Source organism: Pseudophryne corroboree, chromosome 9 (genome assembly GCF_028390025.1).
Source record: "Pseudophryne corroboree isolate aPseCor3 chromosome 9, aPseCor3.hap2, whole genome shotgun sequence".
In the NCBI taxonomy this organism is placed as follows: Eukaryota; Metazoa; Chordata; class Amphibia; order Anura; family Myobatrachidae; genus Pseudophryne; species Pseudophryne corroboree.
The window spans coordinates 476,651,805-476,669,912 of NC_086452.1; the positions used below are offsets into that span (position 1 = coordinate 476,651,805).

The 18,108-nt window shown below is 47.7% G+C and overlaps 1 protein-coding gene across 5 annotated transcripts in view; it reads left to right on the forward strand.

The window, feature by feature from the left end:
- LOC134958672 (RNA-binding protein 6-like) overlaps positions 1-18,108 on the forward strand; it is a 196,996-nt gene that overhangs the window by 126,726 nt on the left and 52,162 nt on the right. For all 5 annotated transcript variants that reach the window (XM_063941409.1, XM_063941412.1, XM_063941411.1 and 2 more), the window contains 5 exons: positions 640-734; positions 1,085-1,165; positions 1,496-1,573; positions 2,892-3,173; positions 8,383-8,457. In XM_063941409.1, coding sequence (XP_063797479.1) covers positions 640-734; positions 1,085-1,165; positions 1,496-1,573; positions 2,892-3,173; positions 8,383-8,457 — 611 coding nt within the window. The remainder of the gene's footprint in view (positions 1-639; positions 735-1,084; positions 1,166-1,495; positions 1,574-2,891; positions 3,174-8,382; positions 8,458-18,108) is intronic.

Genomic DNA, 18,108 nt, shown 5'->3' on the forward strand with positions numbered 1-18,108 from the left:
TAGTGACCTATATACAATACAGGGAGCATTCTAGTGACCTATATAAAATACAGGGAGCATTCTAGTGACCTACTGTATATACAATACAGGGAGCATTCTAGTGACCTACTGTATATACAACACAGGGAGCATTCTAGTGACCTACTGTATATACAACACAGGGAGCATTCTAGTGACCTATTGTATATACAATACAGGGAGCATTCTAATGACATATATACAATACCGATAACTTTCTAGTGACCTATATACAATACAGGGAGCATTCTAGTGACCTATATACAATACAGGGAGTATTCTAGTGACCTATATAAAATACAGGGAGCATTCTAGTGACCTATATAAAATACAGGGAGCATTCTAGTGACCTATATAAAATACAAGGAGCATTCTAGTGACCTATATACAATACAGGGAGCATTCTAGTGACCTACTGTATATACAATACAGTGGAGTATTTGCTTTAGGATAGGGCATTGTATCCAGTGCTCTGTTTTTTCTCCTGGAGCTGTGTCCCCCAGCCTCATAGCAGTGAGGTATGGAGGCTCAGGAGTCCGGTCTGCTGTAAGTGCTCTATCTTGGTGATACATCCTCATTAAGCCCACTACAAGACATTGATGTTGAAGTTTTATTTTACAGTTGACCGTAATGGTCCAAGTTTTGTCTTTGATCCCAAAACTGGCTCGTACGTGGACCCTTTGACAAATGCCGTTTTTGATGCTTCCAAAATGCAGGTAATTCTTTCACTATGCTTTGAGAGAATCTGATACTTTGTGTAATGTCTCGGCAGTATATAAACCTGGATGTCTGTAATTGATTGTGTACTGTAGAGATTAGGCAGGGCTCACCATTCATTATCCAGCCACTGAAGCTCATTGCAGTGTAATCATCACTTGCGGGGGGGCATCACTGTTGGTAGGAGTAGAAAGGTTGGAAATGATGGGGGGAGAGCACATTCCCCTGGAGCCGGCACAGATGGATAACATACTTGAGGTCTAGTTTATAGGTGCAAGGTGTAATGAGACCTTTCATGCTTGGGTTCCTATAACTGAATTGGTTACATTGGACGTGTCCTGTGTTTCAGCATACAAAGGAAGAGCAGCCTCTCCGAGCCCCTGGGAAGGAGCCTGCGACCCAGAGAAGAAGAGGCTTCACTGAGGACAAGGTGGGATGGTCAGACATATCAAAAGCTGCTTTTGTTGTTTTTCCTCCTGCATGGTTTATTGAACATTGTACACAGGCCCCGTGTTGTGCGTGAACTTGTGGAGTCCCTCAAGTCTGGTCAGCTGAGACACCCAGCAATGAGTTGGTAACTGGTGTCCAGGAGCTTGCTGTATCTCTATGTATGTTGTGGGACACTGAGAGCCCCTCTTTAGCAGGGTATTACCAGTTGTATCATCTGTTGTAAAGAACATCCCAACGGATGTTCTATAGAGGTCGCACTAGCGAGATTGTATATATTACAATTTCTAGTAAACAGAACTTTAATTTTTAGGAGGAAGATGGTAATGAAGATCCATTTAAAAGGCCGTTACCTCCCCAGATGACAAAGAAGGAAGAGCCGGCGCCCGAGGTAATTACTCTGTTTTATACTGTAGGGCGGCTACGAGATCAGTAGGGATAAAAGAGGTCTCTTCACCAGCAATGTGTGTCATTATACATGCCCCGCCCACTAAATAGCTCACCACACCCTCTCTGAGATAGTCCCACCCAGTTTTCGGTAATATTTTATTTACCTTTATCGCGAGCGTGTTGCCGCTGTACATGGTTTTATATCAGATTACACATAGATATAGCTTACACTTTCACCTGCAGAATTCTTTCAAACATTTTGCAGATTGCGGTGTTGGATTCCACTACTCGCCCGTATAAGCTGTGGGCGCTCACACACCAATAACTGGGTACTTCGCAGTGTTCCGGTCATTTACAGTTGCACTCCAGGCAACCACGTGTCAACTTCCGGTGTATTTTTGTGACGTTTCCTCTTTGTAGAAGTAGATTTCCTGACATCCTACACTGCAGAACAGTGGTCTCAGTACTGTCCCCAAGCAATCCTTATGTTGAGGATCTCTGTGTAAGAGGGGGGCACACCTGTGATATCAGTCCATACAATCTGCCACGTGTCTGGCAGTAACTCGGTCATCAGCTGTTTCTGGAGCTGAGAGGCAGGCTGCGTGGTGTTTCTCATTTTGCAACGATACACTAAGTGTTTTGGAACCCAAGTAGTCTACAATGTCTAAGCGGTCCTCCGCTAATCACTTCAAGTCTGGTCTAGGTTCCCTGCACGTCCTGCAGAAAGTATGTGAGGTGCTGGACTCTGGTGGTCATTCCGAGTTGTTCGCTCGCAAGCTGCTTTTAGCAGCATTGCACACGCTAAGCTGCCGCCTACTGGGAGTGAATCTTAGCTTATCAAAATTGCGAACGAAAGATTAGCAGAATTGCGAATAGACACTTCTTAGCAGTTTCTGAGTAGCTCCACACTTACTCGGCTTCTGCGATCAGTTCAGTCAGTTTCGTTCCTGGTTTGACGTCACAAACACACCCAGCGTTCACCCAGACACTTCTCCGTTTCTCCAGCCACTCCCGCGTTTTTCCCAGAAACGGTAGCGTTTTTTCGCACACACCCATAAAACGGCATGTTTCCGCCCAGAAACACCCACTTCCTGTCAATCACATTACGATCACCAGAACGAAGAAAAAACCTCGTAATGCCGTGAGTAAAATACCTAACTGCATAGCAAATTTACTTGGCGCAGTCGCACTGCGGACATTGCGCATGCGCATTAGCAACTAATCGCTCCGTTGCGACAAAAAAATAACGAGCGAACAACTCGGAATGACCCCCTCTGTTTCATCTTCCAATCTCATTCTTTCTCTGTGTTTCTATGAAGCTAAAGGATAACCCTCTGATTAAGCTACTTGGAGAATATGGAGACAGTGATGAAGAGGAAGAGCAGGAAGAACTGGTGCTGCCCCCGTTACGCAAGAAGCCCCCTCCCCCTCCTCCACCTCCTGCTCCAAAACCGATTCCTAAACCCGTTGCCCCCGTCGCCAGTAGCAGCAAAGATGATAAGTTGACGGATTGGAAGAAAATGGTTTGTCTGCTTTGCCGCCGCCAGTTCTTCAGTAAGGAGACTCTAATCAAGCATCAGATGCTGTCGCTGCTGCACAAGGTAATTACATCGCCATGTGATATATGTGCTGAGGAACATGAGATCCCTGTCCCCATGTGCCATGCTTTGTGCTGAGGAACATGAGATCCTTGTCCCATACCTCCCAACATGACCCTCTCCAGGAGGGACAGAATGCTCGGCTGCTGGACTTTCATCTTAATTTATGATTGCCATCACCTGGGGTGAAACACCCTTCTTATCAGGTAACTAGTTAAACACAGGTGATGGTAATCCTACATTGAGGGAAGTCCAGGAACAGAGCATTTTGTCCCTCCTGGAGAGAAACATGAGATCCCTGTCCCCGTGTATCATGCTTTATGTGCTGAGGAACATGAGATCCCTGTCCCCGTGTGTCAAGCTTTGTGCTGAGGATCATGAGATCCCTGTCCCCTTGTATCATGCTTTATATGCTGAGGAACATGAGATCCCTGTCCCCTTGTATCATGCTTTATATGCTGAGGAACATGAGATCCCTGTCCCCTTGTATCATGCTTTATATGCTGAGGAACATGAGATCCCTGTCCCCGTGTATCATGCTCTATGTGCTGAGGAACATGAGATCCTTGTCCCCGTGTATCATGCTCTATGTGCGGAGGAACATGAGATCCCTGTCCCCGTGTATCATGCTCTATGTGCTGAGGAACATGAGATCCCTGTCCCCGTGTATCATGCTCTATGTGCTGAGGAACATGAGATCCCTGTCCCCGTGTATCATGCTTTATGTGCGGAGGAACATGAGATCCTTGTCCCCGTGTATCATGCTTTATGTGCGGAGGAACATGAGATCCCTGTCCCCGTGTATCATGCTCTATGTGCTGAGGAACATGAGATCCCTGTCCCCGTGTATCATGCTTTATGTGCGGAGGAACATGAGATCCCTATCCCCGTGTATCATGCTCTATGTGCTGAGGAACATGAGATCCTTGTCCCCGTGTATCATGCTTTATGTGCTGAGGAACATGAGGTCCCTGTGTATCATGCTCTGTGCGGAGGAACATGAGATCCCTGTCCCAGTGTATCATGCTCTATGTGCTGAGGAACAGGAGATCCTTGTCCCCGTGTATCATGCTTTATGTGCTGAGGAACATGAGATCCCTGTCCCCGTGTATCATGCTCTATGTGCTGAGGAACATGAGATCCCTGTCCCCGTGTATCATGCTTTATGTGCGGAGGAACATGAGATCCCTGTCCCCGTGTATCATGCTCTATGTGCTGAGGAACATGAGATCCCTGTCCCCGTGTATCATGCTTTATGTGCGGAGGAACATGAGATCCCTATCCCCGTGTATCATGCTCTATGTGCTGAGGAACATGAGATCCTTGTCCCCGTGTATCATGCTTTATGTGCGGAGGAACATGAGATCCTTGTCCCCGTGTATCATGCTCTATGTGCGGAGGAACATGAGATCCCTGTCCCTGTGTATCATGCTTTATATGCTGAGGAACATGAGATCCCTGTCCCCGTGTATCATGCTTTATATGCTGAGGAACATGAGATCCCTGTCCCAGTGTATCATGCTCTATGTGCTGAGGAACATGAGATCCCTGTTCCTGTGTATCATGCTTTATATGCTGAGGAACATGAGATCCCTGTCCCCGTGTATCATGCTTTATATGCTGAGGAACATGAGATCCCTGTCCCTGTGTATCATGCTTTATGTGCTGAGGAACATGAGATCCCTGTCCCTGTGTATCATGCTTTATGTGCTGAGGAACATGAGATCCCTGTCCCTGTGTATCATGCTCTATGTGCGGAGGAACATGAGATCCCTGTCCCTGTGTATCATGCTCTATGTGCTGAGGAACATGAGATCCCTGTCCCCACGTATCATGCTTTATGTGCGGAGGAACATGAGATCCTTGTCCCCGTGTATCATGCTTTATGTGCTGAGGAACATGAGATCCCTGTCCCCGTGTATCATGCTTTATGTGCTGAGGAACATGAGATCCCTGTCCCCGTGTATCATGCTCTATGTGCTGAGGAACATGAGATCCCTGTCCCCGTGTATCATGCTCTATGTGCGGAGGAACATGAGATCCCTGTCCCTGTGTATCATGCTTTATGTGCTGAGGAACATGAGATCCCTGTCCCTGTGTATCATGCTCTATGTGCGGAGGAACATGAGATCCCTGTCCCTGTGTATCATGCTCTATGTGCGGAGGAACATGAGATCCTTGTCCCCGTGTATCATGCTTTATGTGCTGAGGAACATGAGATCCCTGTCCCCGTGTATCATGCTTTATGTGCTGAGGAACATGAGATCCCTGTCCCCGTGTATCATGCTCTATGTGCTGAGGAACATGAGATCCCTGTCCCCGTGTATCATGCTTTATGTGCTGAGGAACATGAGATCCCTGTCCCCGTGTATCATGCTCTATGTGCTGAGGAACATGAGCTCCTTGTCCCCGTGTATCATGCTTTATGTGCGGAGGAACATGAGATCCCTGTCCCCGTGTATCATGCTTTATGTGCTGAGGAACATGAGGTCCCTGTGTATCATGCTCTATGTGCTGAGGAACATGAGATCCCTGTCCCAGTGTATCATGCTCTATGTGCTGAGGAACATGAGATCCTTGTCCCCGTGTATCATGCTCTATGTGCGGAGGAACATGAGATCCCTGTCCCCGTGTATCATGCTCTATGTGCTGAGGAACATGAGATCCCTGTCCCCGTGTATCATGCTCTGTGCTGAGGAACATGAGATCCCTGTCCCCGTGTATCATGCTTTATGTGCGGAGGAACGTGAGATCCCTGTCCCCGTGTATCATGCTCTATGTGCGGAGGAACATGAGATCCCTGTCCCCGTGTATCATGCTCTATGTGCGGAGGAACATGAGATCCCTGTCCCCGTGTATCATGCTCTATGTGCTGAAGAACATGAGATCCTTGTCCCCGTGTATCATGCTTTATGTGCGGAGGAACATGAGATCCCTATCCCCGTGTATCATGCTCTATGTGCTGAGGAACATGAGATCCTTGTCCCCGTGTATCATGCTTTATGTGCGGAGGAACATGAGATCCCTGTCCCCGTGTATCATGCTCTATGTGCTGAGGAACATGAGATCCCTGTCCCCGTGTATCATGCTTTATGTGCGGAGGAACATGAGATCCCTATCCCCGTGTATCATGCTTTATGTGCGGAGGAACATGAGATCCCTGTCCCTGTGTATCATGCTCTATGTGCTGAGGAACATGAGATCCCTGTCCCCGTGTATCATGCTCTATGTGCGGAGGAACATGAGATCCCTATCCCCGTGTATCATGCTCTATGTGCTGAGGAACATGAGATCCTTGTCCCCGTGTATCATGCTTTATGTGCTGAGGAACATGAGGTCCCTGTGTATCATGCTCTATGTGCTGAGGAACATGAGATCCCTGTCCCAGTGTATCATGCTCTATGTGCTGAGGAACATGAGATCCCTGTCCCCGTGTATCATGCTTTATGTGCGGAGGAACATGAGATCCCTGTCCCCGTGTATCATGCTCTATGTGCTGAGGAACATGAGATCCCTGTCCCCGTGTATCATGCTTTATGTGCTGAAGAACAATGAGATCCTTGTCCCCGTGTATCATGCTTTATGTGCGGAGGAACATGAGATCCCTGTCCCTGTGTATCATGCTCTATGTGCTGAGGAACACGAGATCCCTGTCCCCGTGTATCATGCTTTATGTGCTGAAGAACATGAGATCCTTGTCCCCGTGTATCATGCTTTATGTGCGGAGGAACATGAGATCCCTGTCCCTGTGTATCATGCTCTATGTGCTGAGGAACATGAGATCCTTGTCCCCGTGTATCATGCTTTATGTGCTGAAGAACATGAGATCCTTGTCCCCGTGTATCATGCTTTATGTGCGGAGGAACATGAGATCCCTATCCCCGTGTATCATGCTCTATGTGCTGAGGAACATGAGATCCCTGTCCCCGTGTATCATGCTTTATATGCTGAGGAACATGAGATCCCTGTCCCCTTGTATCATGCTCTATGTGCTGAGGAACATGAGATCCCTGTCCCCGTGTATCATGCTTTATATGCTGAGGAACATGAGATCCCTGTCCCCGTGTATCATGCTCTATGTGCTGAGGAACATGAGATCCCTGTCCCCGTGTATCATGCTTTATGTGCGGAGGAACATGAGATCCCTATCCCCGTGTATCATGCTCTATGTGCTGAGGAACATGAGATCCTTGTCCCCGTGTATCATGCTTTATGTGCTGAGGAACATGAGGTCCCTGTGTATCATGCTCTATGTGCGGAGGAACATGAGATCCCTGTCCCAGTGTATCATGCTCTATGTGCTGAGGAACATGAGATCCTTGTCCCCGTGTATCATGCTTTATGTGCTGAGGAACATGAGATCCCTGTCCCCGTGTATCATGCTCTATGTGCTGAGGAACATGAGATCCCTGTCCCCGTGTATCATGCTTTATGTGCTGAGGAACATGAGATCCCTGTCCCCGTGTATCATGCTCTATGTGCTGAGGAACATGAGATCCCTGTCCCCGTGTATCATGCTCTATGTGCTGAGGAACATGAGATCCCTGTCCCCGTGTATCATGCTCTATGTGCTGAGGAACATGAGATCCCTGTCCCCGTGTATCATGCTCTATGTGCTGAGGAACATGAGATCCCTGTCCCCGTGTATCATGCTTTATATGCTGAGGAACATGAGATCCCTGTCCCCTTGTATCATGCTCTATGTGCTGAGGAACATGAGATCCCTGTCCCCGTGTATCATGCTTTATATGCTGAGGAACATGAGATCCCTGTCCCTGTGTATCATGCTTTATATGCTGAGGAACATGAGATCCCTGTCCCCGTGTATCATGCTCTATGTGCTGAGGAACATGAGATCCCTGTCCCCACGTATCATGCTCTGTGTGCTGAGGAACATGAGATCCCTGTCCCCGTGTATCATGCTCTATGTGCTGAGATCCTTGTCCCATATCTCCCAACATGACCCTCTCCAGGAGGGACAGAATGCTCGGCTGCTGGACTTTCATCTTAATTTATGATTGCCATCACCTGTGGTGAAACACCCTTCTTATCAGGTAACTAGTTCCACACAGGTGATGGTAATCCTACATTGAGGGAAGTCCAGGAACAGAGCAGTTTGTCCCTCCTGGAGAGGAACATGAGATCCCTATCCCCATGTGTCATGCTTTATCTATAATTGGGTCAGTGTGATAAAACTGCTTCTCTCTGACAGCAAAATATGGCACTCCATGAGAATACCAAGAAGTCTCAGAAGGAACTGACGCTGATCCAGCAGAAGGAGATGAAGGTTGGTGTCCTCCCATCTACAGCGCTTTTACTGCCCCCTTTGTTTTCCCATATACTTTTCTTCTATACTAACCCAGGCATTTACATGCATCTCTAAAGCATACTTACACCTAGAACTGAATAGAACAAGTAATCTAATTAGGCTCCCAAAAGAACACCATACCTGGTTCCCGCTGTTCATGCTGTGTGGTGTCCCGTACCACCATGGCTTGCATTGGGGATAATGTGTCGCCTGTTTGAAGATGAGAGTTGGCATCTCTGGATGTCTCTGACAGGTAGTGATGTCTGGTGACTTACCAGGGAGACTGAATGCTGGAATCCGTAACTACGGGTATTTCACCCAAAACTACTTTCAGTTTTGGGTGGAAATTGTCCATTTTTACACTTTTTATAACGCTGTTAATTTATTGAACAATTCTAAAATAGATTAATACAGTTCTTGTCTATTAAATCTAATTTTCCTACTTTCTCTTACGTCCTAGAGGATGCTGGGGACTCCGTAAGGACCATGGGGTATAGACGGGCTCCGCAGGAGACATGGGCACTCTAAAGACTTTAGAATGGGTGTGCACTGGCTCCTCCCTCTATGCCCCTCCTCCAGACCTCAGTTAGATCCTGTGCCCAGAGGAGACTGGATGCACTGCAGGGGAGCTCTACTGAGTTTCTCTGAAATACTTTTTGTTAGGTTTTTGTATTTTCAGGGAGCACTGCGGGCAACAGACTCCCTGCATCGTGGGACTGAGGGGAGAGAAGCAGACCTACTTAAATGATAGGCTCTGCTTCTTAGGCTACTGGACACCATTAGCTCCAGAGGGTCGGAGCACAGGTCTCATCCTCGTCGTTCGTCCCGGAGCTGCGCCGCCATCCCCCTCACAGAGCCGGAAGATAGAAGCCGGGTGAGTATGAGAAGAAAGAAGACTTCAAAGGCGTCAGAAGACTTCAGATCTTCACTGAGGTAACGCTGCGCGCCATTGCTCCCAACACACACACACACACACACACACACACACACACACACACACACACACCACTGTACGGGTGCAGGGCGCAGGGAGGGCGCCCTGGGCTGCAATTTTTACCTCATAAACGGCACTGGCACAGATATTAGATACCGCTGAGGCAATATAATATAAAACCCCCGCCAGTATAAAGAAATTGAGCGGGACCGAAGCCCGCCGTTGAGGGGGCGGGGCTTGATCCTCCAGCACTAACCAACGCCATTTTTCTCCACAGCATGCTGCATAGAAGTGCTCCCAGACTCTCCCCCGCTGAACAATAACAGGGGACAAAAATGAGGGGGGGGCACATTTATTTGGTGCAGTTTGTACATATATTTATATCTAAAGCGCTATTTAGGCTGGGACCGTTGTTTCAGCATATTGTGGCGCTGGGTGTGTGCTGGCATTCTCTCTCTGTCTCTCCAAAGGGCCTTATTGTGGGTCAGTCCCCATATTTATCCCAGTGTGTGTGGGGGGTGTCAGTACGTGCGTGTCGACATGTCTGAAGTGGAAGGCTCGTCTTGGGAGGTAGCAGAGCAGATGGTGGTGGTGTATCCGTTGGCACAGCCGACACTTGATTGGGTGGACATGTGGAATGTTTTGAATGCTAATGTGGCTTTATTACAGATTGGACAAAGCAGAGTCCAAAGACAAGCAGGGAATTAACCCATGGCTTTTACTGTGTCCCAGGACCCTTCAGGGTCCCATAAATGTCCCTTTACCTAGTTAGCAGACACTGATACCGACACGGATTCCGACTCCAGTGTCGACTAGGATGATGCAAGGTTGCACCCATGAGTCGCGTCGGTATTCAATATAGGTTTATTGTAATAAACGTTGTTTTGCATATCTCAGAGGACTCCTCTGTCCCTGACACGAGGGTCTGCATATTTAAAGAAAAATAACCTAACTCATCTCATGAGCTGACCATTTTATTTAAAAAAGCTTGGGAAACTCCTGACATTAGACTGCAAGTTCCCAAGAGTATTATTATGGCGTATCCTTTCTCCTCAAAGGACAGGTTACGGTGGGAATCCTCGCCCACGCTGGACAAGGCCTTAACGCCCTGGTCCAGGAAGGTAGCATTACCGTGCCCTGATACGGCGGCCCTATAGGATCCTGCGGATAGTAGGCAGGAGTCTACCTTAAAATAAATTTTATGCGACTGCCGGAGCCCTATTTAGACCTGCAGTAGCGTCGGCATGGGTAGGTAGCGCAATTACAGCTTGGGCTGATAACTTGTCGTCTAACATTGACACCCGAGAAAAAGATAGTATGGTGTTGGCCTTAGGTCACATCAAGGACGCAGCACTATATATGAGAGAGGCTGCGAGAGATATTGGGTGTTTGGGTTCAAGGGCTAAGGCCATAGCAGGTTCTGCTAGTAGGTCCCTGCGGACCCGTCAATGGACAGGTGATGCGGACTCGGAGAGTCATATGGAAGCTTTACCTTGCAAGGGTGAAGTTTTATTTGGGGAGGGCCTCGCGGACCTGGTTTTCACAGCTACCGCGGGTAAGTCGTCTTTTTTTTGCCTTATGTTCCCCGCAGCAAAAGGAAACACCCTAATAACAGATGCAGTCCTTGCGGTCGCGTAAGTTCAGAAAGGGGCGTGGCCTTATTTCCTCGCCAGAGGTAGAGGGAAAAGATCACTGGCTACGGCCAGTTCACATGAAAAGTGTCCTCCCCGGCCTCTACCACATCCATCAAAGAGGTGCTTCCACACCGATTTTCAAATCGGCCTTGCCAGCTACTTCCCCGGAGAGGAAAATAATGTTGGCTGCCATACTAAAGCTTGGTCAACAGCAAGTGTTTATCATGGTTCCCCTAGAGCAACAGGGAAAAGGGTTTTATTCAGCCCTATTTGTGGTCCCAGAGCCGGATGGCTCGGTCAGACCGATTCTGAATCTAAAATTCCCCAACCTACATTTAAAGAGGTTCAGATTCAAGATGGAATCTCTCAAGGCAAGGATAACCAGCCTGGAAAGGGGGGGATTTTAGGGTGTCACTAGACATAGAGGATGCATACCTTCATGTCCCCATATATCCTCCTCATTGGGCATACCTAAGGTTCGCTGTACAGGATTGTCATTACCAGTTTCAGACGTTGCCGTTTGGGCTTTCTACGGGCCCGAGAATTTCACAAAGGTAATGGCGGAAATAATGGTTCTCCTGCGCAAACAAGGGGTCACAAGTATCGCATACTTGAACGATCTCCTGATAAAAGCAAGTTCAGGGGAGCAGTTATTAAAAACAGTGTCTCTCTCCCTGAGAGTACTACAACAGCACAGCTGGATTCTAAATCTGCCAAAGTCGCAGTGGGTTCCGACAACTCTGTTGTATTTTTTTGGGCATGATTCTGGATACGGAAAAACAGAGGGGGGTTTTTCCCGGTAGTAAAGAGCCCAGGAACTCCAGAACATGATCATAGACCTGTTAAAGCCTAAATGAGTGTCAGTCCATCAATGCACTCGAGTACTGGGAAAAATGGTGGCGACCTACGAGGCCATCCCCTTCGGCAGGTTTCATGCGAGGACATTTCAGTGGGGCCTTCTGGACAGGTGGTCTGGGTCCCATCTTCAAATTCATCAGAAAACAAGCCTGTCCTCCAGGGCCAGGGTGTCTCTCCTGTGGTGGCTGCAGAGTGCTCACCTTCTAGAGGGTCGCAGGTTCGGCGTTCAGGACTGGGTTCTGGTGACCACGGACGTGAGCCTCCGAGGATGAGGAGCAGTCACACAAGGAAGAAACTTTCAGTGACTATGGTCAAGCCAGGAGGCTTGTCTACACATAAACATTCTAGAATTAAGGGCCATATACAACGGCCTAAGACAAGCGGGGAATCTTCTTAGCGACCTACCGATTCTGATTCAATCAGACAACGTCACAGCCGTGGCTCATGTAAACCGCCAAGGCGGGACAAGGAGCAGTGGCAATGGCGGAAGCCACCAGGATTCTTCGCTGGACGGAAAATCACGTAAGCGCTCTGTCAGCAGTCTTCATTCCGGTAGTGGACAACTGGGAAGCAGACTTCCTCAGCAGACACGATCTCCATCCAGGAGAGTGGGGACTTCATCAAGAAGTTTTTGCAGAGATAAGTCTTTGGGGACTTCCTCAAATAGAAATGGCGTCACGCCTCAACAAGAAGCTTCGGAGGTATTGTGCCAGGTCAAGGGACCCTCAGGCAGTAGCGGTAGATGCCCTGGTGACACTATGGGTGTTTTCAGTCGGTCTGTGTGTTCCCTCCTCTTCCTCATCTCAAAAATATTGAGAATCATAAGACGAAAAAGAGTGCAGACAATACTCATTGTTCCAGATTGGCCTCGATGGGCCTTTTATTCAGATCTTCAGGAGATTCTCACGGAAGATCCATGGCCTTTTCCTCTCAGGGAGGACCTGAGAACACGCAGGGCCCCTGCGTGTTCCAAGACTTACCGCGGTTACGTTTGACGGCATTGCGGTTGAACACCGAATCCTAGCTGGGAAAGGTATTCTGGAGGAAGTCATCCCTACTCTGATAAAGGCTAGGAAGGAGGTGACGGCGAAACATTATCACCGTATCTGGAGGAAGTATGTATCTTGGTGTGAAGCCAAGAATGCTCCTACGGAAGATTTCCACTTGGGCCGTTTTCTCCACTTTCTACAGACAGGAGTGGATATGGGCCTGAAGTTGGGCTCCATTAAGGTACAGATTTCGGCCCTATCTATATTCTTTCAGAAGGTATTGGCTTCTCTCCCAGAAGTCCAGACTTTTGTAAAGGGAGTGCTGCACATCCAGCCTCCTTTTGTGCCCTCAGTGGCACCATGGGACCTTAACGTGGTGTTACAGTTACTAAAATCTCACTGGTTTGAGCCTCTTCAAACTGTTGAATTAAAATTTCTCACTTGGAAGGTGGTCATGTTGTTGGCCTTGGCATCTGCAAGGCGGGTGTCCGAATTGGCGGCTTTGTCTCACAAAAGCCCCTATCTGATTTTCCATGTGGATAGAGCAGAGTTGAGGACTCGTCCTCAATTTTTTGCCTAAAGTGGTTTCATCGTTTCATATGAACCAACCTATGGTGGTGCCGGTGGCTACGGGAGACTTGGAGGATTCCAAGTCCCTTGATGTAGTCAGGGCCTTAAAAAATTTACGTAGCCAGTACGGCTCGGGTTAGGAAAACAGAGGCACTGTTTGTCCTGTATGCAGCCAACAAGGTTAGCGCTCCTGCTTCTAAGCAGACTATTGCTCGCTGGATCTGTAACACGATTCAGCAGGCTCATTCTATGGCTGGATTGCCGTTACCAAATTCGGTAAAGGCCCATTCCACTAGGAAGGTGGGCTCTTCTTGGGCGGCTGCCCGAGGCGTCTCGGCTTTACAGCTTTGCCGAGCAGCTACTTGGTCGGGTTCAAACACCATTTGCAAAATTCTACAAGTGTGATACCCTGGCTGGTGAGGACCTCATGTTTGCGCAATCGGTGCTGCAGAGTCATCTGCGCACTCCCGCCCGGTTTGGAGCTTTGGTATAATCCCCATGGTTCTTACGGAGTCCCCAGCATCCTCTAGGACGTAAGAGAAAATAAGATTTTAAACCTACCGGTAAATCTTTTTCTCCTAGTCCGTAGAGGATGCTGGGCGCCCGTCCCAGTGCGGACATTATTCTGCAAGACTTGTATATAGTTGTTGTTTACATAAGGGTTATGTTACAGTTAAGATCAGTCTTTGGCTGATGCTGTTTTGTTCATACTGTTAACTGGTTGCGTATATTCCAGGTCATACGGTGTGGATGGTGTGGGCTGGTATGAATCTTGTCCTTAGATTAACAAAAATACTTTCCTCGTACTGTCCGTCTCCTCTGGGCACAGTTTCTCTAACTGAGGTCTGGAGGAGGGGTATAGAGGGAGGAGCCAGCGCACACCCATTCTATCCTAAAGTCTTTAGAGTGCCCATGTCTCCTGCGGAGCCCGTCTATACCCCATGGTCCTTACGGAGTCCCCAGCATCCTCTACGGACTAGGAGAAAAAGATTTACTGGTAGGTTTAAAATCTTATTTTCTCAAACAGCCACAACTTCCAGAGCTTTCACTCTTTTCACTGTTCTGCCATTCACATAGGTAAAGATGGCTCATTGGAGGCTTCTCCTGCCATCTATGTCACAAACACTTCCAGTACTTACATCAGCATGTAAAATCGCTTCTCCATCAAGTGTGGTCTATGTAAATACAGCTAAAGGTTTCGTTTTTACCAACACTGATGGAAGAAAGAAGAAGAGGTTTCTAGTCCAGATCAGGGGCAAGTAGCTGCTACATTCAGGAAACGTCTTTTCCTGTTGTGCAAATATGGCTGAAAAGTTTTAAGGAAATGTATTCACTATAATTACTATATGACTGCTAAATAGCCAACTATCAGATGCATAAAGTGGCATCTTGCTGTAATCTTAGCTTATAGTCCACAGGAGTTTTGAAAACAAACATATCATCCACTGTATCTGAAATATGCAAGTTGCTGCGTTGATTCTTCCTCTTGGTACGGCTTCCATATATATCCTGCAATCCTGACTGCAAGGCTTCCACGTGCAGTCAGGCCTGTCGGGTGGACTGACGGATGGCTGTCTGTGCTAACAGAGTTCACATTATACATGCAGAGGTCAGAATAAGGAAACATTTGTGGTAATGGAGGTGTCACCGTCTTGGAGGGCATCTACTTCCTTAGGTAGCTATGTTCGCCCAGATACCCGTGATGTGGGCCTCCCTTCACCAGTGCCCTAGACTTGTGTTCTCAGTACCTGGAACCCAAAATAATCGCTTCCTCTGCTTCTGGTGGGCCAGTCAGCGCTATGCAATTCCCAACATGCAGTACACTGCAGGATGGAGGAAATGGTGGGGAGTAAATGCATTGCAGCACAGCTACATAGAGCACCCTCCTAGCGTATCAGACTGCCAAACCCTTACTCCAGAGCATTTTGGTTTTCTTTTTCATCCACTAGGGGTCACTGGAGTACTCTTGGGATGTGGACGGCTTCCGCAGGAACAGGGCACTGAATATTTAAATTTAGAACTCTCCACCCCTCCATATTCCAGAGTACCTCAGTGTTTTTTCTGTGCTCGACGTAGCAACAGGCTTGTGTGGAGCTCCCACACTTCTTTTGAATTTTTATTTTATTTTTAATTTTTATTTTTCACTTTATCCACATCCCTCCCCCCCCCTTCCAAAAGGCGAGGGTCCGGAATATTGTGAAAGCTGCTACAGGCAGCTCTGGCGTGTCGGTCCTCACTACAGAGCACCCTCACAGCAAGTGCAGACAACCTGCAGGAAAGGTTGGACGGAGCTTGCAGAGAAGCCCCGTCATAGCCCTCACCAGAGGCGTCCAGGTATGTTGGGGGACGGGGTGGTCAGCTAACGCTGCCGCTCCGCTGTGTGGGGACACTGTTTTGTGAAGCGCAGCCCGCCGCTATGTAAGCCGCCCGCCGCCGCTGATTGATGTTAAGCCGCTCAGTCCCGCCGATCAGAGCCGCGCCGGCCGTACTTTCTTTAATCCATAGACGCCGCTTCACGGCTCTATGGAGTGCGCTCCCCGGCTCCCTCTACACGCTCCCCGGTTATTTGTAAGCTTCCTGGCTCCGTGTACTGGACAGCGGTACACTGAGCACTGGGGGGGGAGGAAGGGAAGTCTCACAGCATACGCAGCTGCACGAGGGGGGAGAAAGTACCCATAGCAGCAGCAGTATACAAGGCTGCATAGGTTATAAAACAGCATAGGCTATTAAGCCTTTATTATCAGACTTTGTTATTAAACAGACTATTCTCAGTTTATATGTGTGTTTCACAAAATTATAACCTATAACCAGGATGGAAACTACGGTAGTCGAGGAGCATGTTCCTGTCCGTTTTCTTGGTGAACAGAGTGGTCAACAAATTACCCTCCCTGACGGTGATATGAACATGCTCCTCGACTACCGTAGTTTCCATCCTGACCCACTACGTAAAGGATTACCTTATTCTCAATTTATGCGGGTACGCCGCATCACCTCAGATCCAGATGAGACCAAGCGAGCACTGGACAGCATGCAAGCTAAGGGCTAAATCGCTGTGGCCAATCATTCAAACAGAGGGAGCATGGTGACGGACTCCAGCCTCGGGTTGATGACGTCATGAAAGCGCGACGAGGGAACACTGCTGAGCGTCCGGACGGACAGGATGGCACCGCTGAGCAGGTGAGTCACATTAAGGTTCACTGATTGTTTATTAATGTTGGTGTATATATGTACCATCTGTAGTTCAGCAAGGGTTATTGAGGCCCTGAGGAAGGGGTTGAGCCCCGAAACATGTCGGTCGAATAAAGCTGACTTTTCTTCACTAACATAGCCTGTCTGAGTGCCGCCTTCATTCTACATACTATATATATATATATATATATATATATATATATATATATATATATATATACACACACACACACACACACACACACACACACACACACACACACACACACACACACACACACACACACACACTTACCCACTTTACCCGGCACTCCTATGTGTTCCCTCCGTCAGATACAGCTGCTCCCGTGCCCTCTTAGACGAGAGTGCATACTCCCGTACATAAATCCTCCATGAAAGCGGCACTGGGAGACTTGGTTAAAGTGAAAAAAACGGTGCTTTTATTGTAGCATAATCAATCTACGTATCGGGGTCACAGCCCCTTCGTCAGGATAAATGCTAACATTAAATAAAGTGCTTAAATACCTGGTGTGTAACAGAGTCCTCCCTGCTGCTCCCTGTCACGCTGCCCAGTTTCCGGTCCTGTATATTCACTACACCCCGGAAGGGACACAGCTCCGGTCCGTCCGGCTAACGTGCTGGGGCTGTGGAGAGTAACCATAGCAACCATAAACAACTCTAGTAAAACATCAAGTGTTCAATGTTGCAATGTAACAGAATCAATCACATTGTAACTTACTCCAGGCAGGCCTATTGTATCAGCCAGGGGTTCCTTGTGTGAAGCCATCTCCCGGTATTGTGATTATTTTTTACAACCATGTGTACAAAATACACCTACACATCTCAAGGATACCTCAGCATTATTACGTATATTTGAAGAGATGGGTCAATTGAGACAGGAGGTGGTGTTGGCATCTATTGATGTCACGAGTTTGTACACCTGTATACCACATGGGGTGGGAGTGGCTGCAGTCAGACACTTGATTACAAATAACCCTTTGTATACAGGCCCAGATATTGATTTTTTTCTATCTCTCCTAGAGTTCTCTCTTTCTCACAATTATTTTTTGTATGATAAAAAGTTCTATATACAACGCACTGGCTGTGCCATGGGGTCGGCTGTAGCCCCGGCATTTGCTAATTCATTTATGTGGGAAATTGAAAGAGAGATCTTTTTACAAGACATCCATGTATCCACACAGCTGCAACTATATCAGAGATACATAGATGACGTGTTAATATTCTGGTTGGGACAAGAATCTGATCTTATCTCTCTGATAGAACAACATAACAGCACAGACAGTCCGATTAAATTCACAATGGAGACTCATAAGACACAGATTCATTTTCTGGACATACTAGTGGAAATTAAAGATGGTAATATTAGTACTAGTATGTATACGAAACACACTGATAGAAACAACTTGCTTAAATTTGACAGCTTCCATCCAAGATC